At 39.7% G+C, this 6410-nt stretch overlaps 1 protein-coding gene and 1 long non-coding RNA gene across 3 annotated transcripts in view; one reads left to right on the top strand and one right to left on the bottom strand.

The window, feature by feature from the left end:
- LOC106954668 (uncharacterized) overlaps positions 1-166 on the bottom strand; it is a 3391-nt gene extending 3225 nt beyond the window's left edge. Inside the window, exon 1 of the long non-coding RNA XR_001426405.1 lies at positions 87-166. This is a non-coding gene — a long non-coding RNA (uncharacterized LOC106954668). The remainder of the gene's footprint in view (positions 1-86) is intronic.
- Positions 1-6410, top strand: part of cntnap5a (contactin associated protein family member 5a) — a 165455-nt gene that overhangs the window by 59274 nt on the left and 99771 nt on the right. For both annotated transcript variants that reach the window (XM_015044344.1, XM_015044345.1), the window contains exon 5: positions 5955-6158. In XM_015044344.1, coding sequence (XP_014899830.1) covers positions 5955-6158 — 204 coding nt within the window. The remainder of the gene's footprint in view (positions 1-5954; positions 6159-6410) is intronic.

Below are 6410 nucleotides of genomic sequence, written 5' to 3' on the forward strand. Positions count from 1 at the left end.
TTTGATGATTCTTAAACATGCCGAAGATAGACTTGGCTTTGGATGAACGCATTTTTGTGGAGAATTAGCGGTACATGGATTTCAACCTCTCGCTAACTGCACTGGCTGCCATTCTATGAGAGCATGTTCGTCCTGTTTGTACGCCAGCAATAAAATGGCTAAAAAAAACAATTTATATATGAATTGATTTTCCATAATTTAGCTAATGAAAATAATGTACAGTGTTTTTTGTCACCAACTGTGTGTGTAATGTGTTTCATGTGCTGAGGAGCGATCAGAAAAGGCAGAGAACAGATTTGAGGCGAGGCAGGCAGTTCTCCTGCCTCATGGCAGGGGGCGCTCATGATCCCAGACATTGGTTTTGTGACTCCATGAGGCAGTGACAGCGAGCTAGTCATACAGTAAATAAGTCAAGTGCAGACATATATTTGTTGTTTTCTCCTCTCTCCCGACGTCAACCTGGATGACGACATTTCTACCCTTAAACAGTTTTCTAAAGCAGATGTTGAATAGAAGCAGGAAATAATAACTAAAGGAAGACACTGGACTTCTTTTTCCTGTCTGCTCCTGGGTCTGATTTCATAACAATTTATGCCTTCATTACACTCCTCTGAGATTATTTTCAGATGAAAAAATATATATATACTCAAACTAAAACAGCAAATATGGGTTTATAGAGCATTAAGTTCACTGCTGGTTTTTAAAATATTTTTGAAGACTGAGGGCAGGAGCAGAACAGGAATAAACATGCCATGCATTCTAGTAAAACAGTCATTTCACCCTTGTAAAAGAGTCAAAATGAAAATAACATTGTCTGAATATTAGTAAGGCTGTACATTAGTGATTCACTAAACTCTGACGTTGAATCAAAAATGAAATCTAACCTGCTGTACATTTAGAATTTTTTTCCTACCTGATTTATTTCCATAAGTTAAAACACTGAGCAGATCTTCGCTAAGGTATAGAATCAGGTGTTGACAGATAAACTCTGGGTTGTTGTTGACACTACATGCATCTTGCATTGTTTAGTACTGTGTACTTATCAGTGGCGTTGTTATATGCGTGTTTCACCTTCCTAAAATAATGGCCTAAGTCATTTTTTTTGGTGAAAATTTCTCCTTTATTTTGCCTAAATCATTGCTTGTCAATAAAAAAAGAGGGTGATTTTGTTTGCGCCAAAATCAGTTTTGGCAGAAAACGACCTGGGTAATCATTTTAGGAAAGTGGAGACGATGTTTGTTGCTCTGGTTTCTTTGTTTTTTTGTCTCTTTCTGCTGGTATAGAAGCAGATTCCTAGTGTGTTTTCTCTCTTTCTCCATCTCCTCAATTCTTACAGCTTCCTTGGGTTTTTCTCTTTTTCCCCTTTCTTTTCCGTCTTTTTGTTCGTTGCTTTGAAGCAAATCCAAAGCAAATTTCCAGCATTATAGCGAAATGACCCACTTTAGAAAGTGACTTTGTAAGTGCCATACAACAATTCTGACACGCTACACAGAACGCACTAAAAATACAACGTATAACTTAATTTGAGAGAGTTTTCAAGCCTTTACTGTAAATAATTATTGTGATTTTCTGCTTACAGCTAATGGAAACATATTTAGGATTAGAATATTGCACCAGAGAAATTACAAAAATAAAAAAAATGAAATACGTAAATGTGGATTTAATGAAAAGTATGTTCAGTATCTGCTTAAGAGTTATTTTAAAAAGACTCTTTAAATTTGAACAAGCCTCACCAGAACACATTTTAATTCATTGGATATGACTGAATTGTGGTGGTTATCTTCAGACGGTCCGCCATGTTTTAGTGTTTTAGGGCAAGAATATCAAAGCCTTTCCATTTTCATACAGCCATCTCTCTTCCTATAACATCAGTATCAGCAACAGAACCTTCGTAGTCCAATTAACTTCATGAGGATAGTGTACTAATCCCAAGCTTGATGTCTTGTAGACATTTTTTCATCCCTAACTTTGGGTTTTTAGTGCTGCTGGAGGCCATTCGTCAGATCTATCCAGAACACTTTTATATCGGCTGGGATTTGCTTCCGCTGGTTTAAGACGCTCACAGTGTGAGGAAAACCCTGTTTATTTGCATTTACACAAAAATTTTTAAGGCAGTAATTTGCAAATGATCTGACTATGCATTCACATTAAACATAAAATCAACAATTGTTCCTGCTGCGGCTAAATCGAATTATTCTGCATTGCATTACCTGGAACATTTATTTAGCTTTGTTGTATTTTGAATACTCACTGCAGATCTGCGTTTAAACTGCAGATGTTGCTATGAAGGAAAACTGCCTTTTGTTTAACAAGGAAGCACATTTCTCATGAATAATTTTAACTACAAGTCATGGCCTTAAAAACGGGGTCGCTTTAACCCAGTGTTTCCTTTGACTGTTTTTTGTTTTTTTTTTTCTTTAGAGGTGGTGGAGAAATCTGAAGACCATCTATCATTTTGAAGGATTACAAATTCACACTCTTTACCACTTTGTAGACATGCAGACATTTTCAAATGGATGCCACTTCAGGTCACAGACCAGTGCAGCTGAACCACTGGTTCCCATTCTGCTGAATCTAGAATGCAGCCTCTGCAGCAATCCCGGGTGAGACATTTGATCATGCACAAGTGGATGCACAGTTCAGGTCCAGGAAGGACCAGGAGGAGGCTGTGGGCCACAGCAGGTGAACCGTTCACAGTGGGAGTTTAATCTAAGTGTTTGTGTGCTGTTACTGAGGCCACAGTCAGTGTTTTCTGTCACTGCAGAGAACAACGTTTCTTGTGTTGGATGTGCGATAGCACAATGCGGACTTGTTTGAACTGAATGGTAATTAAACTGAGTCAAATTTAAATATCACAGAATATGTCAGTTTTATTTAAAAAAAATTGACGGATAAAAACGGCCATATGACTGGATTTTATTTTTTTTTTATTTTTTTTACTCCTTCACTCGAATTAGCAAACAATAAAGTCCAGCTTAACCTCTGCCTCAGTGTTACACTACTGTCACACAGATTCTTCCCATAGTGAACATTTAAAAAAGCAGTTTTTTCATAGGTGCAATCCAGGAAATGAGGGATTTCATCTAGCACATCGAGTCTTAGACAAATACTTAAATATTTAAAGTGTGCGTGCCTCTGTTGATGCATTCATATAAATAGTCTGTGTACAATGAGAACAATTTGGTGAAAGTCACTACTATGCTGCATCATTTCTGTTTTGTTTAATTTGTGTTTCCAAATGAAAGTATTAACTGACTGCAGGGACGATATTTCAGTGCCTCTTAAATAGTCAGATTTGTTTTTTATATCATTTATGTTGTGTGTGGTCAGATTACTCTTATCAGAATTAATCAGGCAGTAAGGCAGGTCTTCAGTTTCTCTTTCCTTTTTCAGCCTCTGGCCTAAAGTGGGTAAACATTTTGGACAGGAAAGCTTGACGTTATGCAACGTTGTCGTCGGGTCATTGCTGTGGTGCTTCTGTAGCGACGGCGCGCGAGTGCTGCAGTGCTGATGTTGGCGCATCTGGTGGTCAAACACATCAGACTTCCTCAAAGCAATGGGATTTAAAAGCTGTTGTGCAGTCATGTGACAGAGGGGTTACTTATTGATGTCTTGACTGATGTAACATTTTTGCAAAGAAAACATTTAATTGATAACTACATGAAATCATGCCATCGCATTCCTTAATACTGCTCTTCCTGTCTGGTGAACATCTCCATCGACCTTTTTCTTGGGGAAAACGACTCACTTTGTGACATTCGGCACACCGTAAAACTGCTGCCGATGTAAACAGTAAGATCCCACCGTGATCTCTTTAATGTCTCTTTATCATATCTTCACCTGCTTTCACACTATGTTGTGCATACCTGACGCGTTAAAGACATAAAAGCCACAAATGGGAGCTTCATGCACTTGCGACCCTCAGTGAGTTGATGAATGTAATTTGAAACTGTTACACTCTCCAGAGGAGCCACACAGGAAGAAGAAGCAGAAGCAGCAGCAGCATGGTACAGTAGCAGCGGCGTGCTGCTCCTGGAAGCAAATATGCAAATTGCTGCTTTTCTTGTGCACCAGCCTGTCTCCTGACTCATGCCCAGACAGAGCATTGAACACTGAACGCAATCTGTGCATGTGTTTAGAAGTGCTCGGCATGCCGCTTCCATGTCTTGCCCTTTGTGCTTTGCCTTATGAAACTACTTTTAAATGGAAAAAAAAAAAAAAAAAAGTTACTGTAATTCTTTAAAAATATGATGGGTAGCACTCATTTGTCCTAATGTTTGTTTTACGTTGGCAAAGCATTAACCAAGATAACCCTGAACCTCTGACTGTAATGAAGCAAAAAGCGGTCTTCTGTGGCTGTGCACATTGATAAAGGCCAAGCGTACTTCCATTTATATTCTGAGCAGTCCTCAATAAGACATTTAATGGGGATTTACTGGCACACCTCTCCCACGCATTGTGAGGCGGCACTAACTAGATGAGCCAGAGAATTACTGCACTGTGGAACAGTGTCGGAACACACCACAGTGAGCAGTTTTATGATAGCCAAGCGCCACATGGTGCGGCACAGCATCGTTGAGGCAGACGGTTACTCTCTTGAGTGCAATTTTGTCTGCGTGTCTTTCAGTGCTGCTGTTCCGAGCTGAGTTTTTCCTCTGCTTTAGCCTCGCTATGAGAGAATGGCATGTCCCGTGGTTCATAAAGACAATAAACCAAGTTCAAGTTTGATAAGCTGCTGCCCTCTCGTTCGACTTCACTTTAATACATCGATCTGCTTCCACACTCAAACCCGTCACGATTTTCTCACTCTGTGTTTTTATCCACAAAAAACATCACCTTGTCACTCCTGCTCAATGGAAAGGTGAAACAAGAACGTGGATCGTTCATATTTTTACAGTTGAGAGATTTTAAGTGGTAGAAAAAAAACAAAAACAAAAAACAAAAAAAACGTTTCATACAACAAAAAAAAAGCACAGGCACAGTTATGTGTATGAGAAATGATAGACCTGTGCAGACTCTGCAATTACTATGACTTATGAAAGCTGAAAAATGGTATAAATAATTAACTATAGTTTCTTTCCATGATTAATATAAAAGGCCTGGAACTTAAATGGAGTCAGAGAACCTGCTGCAGAGAGGAGCATTTTACAATTTAAAGGTATGAATACTGTCACTGCAGAACTTCAATCCATAAAAGCGGCATGTTGCACACTTTTGTAAAGGTTTTATTGGCTCAAGTGGCATTTATTTGATAGCGAATTGACAGGAAGGTGGGTAACGAGAGAGTCACCAGGCCGGGAATCGAACCCGAGACAGCCGCGTCGAAGACTACGCCCTCCATACCTGGGTTGTGCTTAACCTTCAGGCCTGGGTGCTTGAAGGTGGAAGAGTCTCTTTGGACTGCTCTGCGCTGAACCCCACAAATGTGGCTTGTATAGAAAAGTGGCAAAAAACAAACAAACAAACAAACAAACAAACAAACAATTCTTTCTGAACTGAACAGAACTTCTGTTTGCATTTTGCAAGAAACCATGAAGGGAGCGCATGGCAAAAAGGTGAAAGCAAGTCAGATGAGAATAAACAGTGAAGTGCAAAGCTAGCAGGCGGTGATCGCTTGTTAACTTGAGTCTCCGTGTGCATCCAAATGTAGATGTGCCAGAAAAGTTGTTTCACAGAGCAAACAGCATCTCTCCTCTCTGATGCATACATTAAAAAGACAAAACATGTCTGTATTTACCTAATTATGTACATCGCAGCCTAAGCATAGTAATTCACAGATGTAGGTAACATGGTGTTTGCAACAAGAAAGGGAAAATAATTTGAATACCAATAAAATAAACACTTCTGATTTGCAGCCCTGGTTGTAGAATACTCCAGTTTTGTTCTAACCTTAACCCTTTTCTTCTAGGTAGCAGAGCACACACCCCTTCACACCGGCTCTGATTTTTCCACAGAATCGTATGTGGCCGATTTTGATGGCAGAAGCTCTCTGCTGTATCGGTTCAACCAGAAGTCCATGTCAACAGTGAAGGATGTTATTTCTCTGCGCTTTAAGAGCCACCAGGCTGAGGGGGTCTTACTGCACGGAGAGGGGCAGAGAGGAGACTACATCACCCTGGAGCTGCACCGAGGAAGACTGGACCTCTATCTCAACTTAGGTGAACTACGCCTTCCTGATATCGGCCCTGAAAAATCACTTGTTTTCTTTCCTGTTTTGCATCCTTGTGGTGACTGTGGGAATCATTCCCTGAGATCGAGCTGGAGATTAGAAGTGACTGAGAGGATATGAGAGATTTATTTTCCTGGATGCCTCAGTGATTGAGTTGATGCTTTTTTTTTTTTTTTTTTTTTTTTTCCTCCGGGGTTTTTCAACATTTGAAAAAACCCAAACATTCCTTCAAAAACAGGAA

The sequence above is a fragment of the Poecilia latipinna genome, unplaced genomic scaffold (genome assembly GCF_001443285.1).
Source record: "Poecilia latipinna isolate Pla-1442-1.1 unplaced genomic scaffold, P_latipinna-1.0 Scaffold671, whole genome shotgun sequence".
Classification (NCBI taxonomy): Eukaryota; Metazoa; Chordata; class Actinopteri; order Cyprinodontiformes; family Poeciliidae; genus Poecilia; species Poecilia latipinna.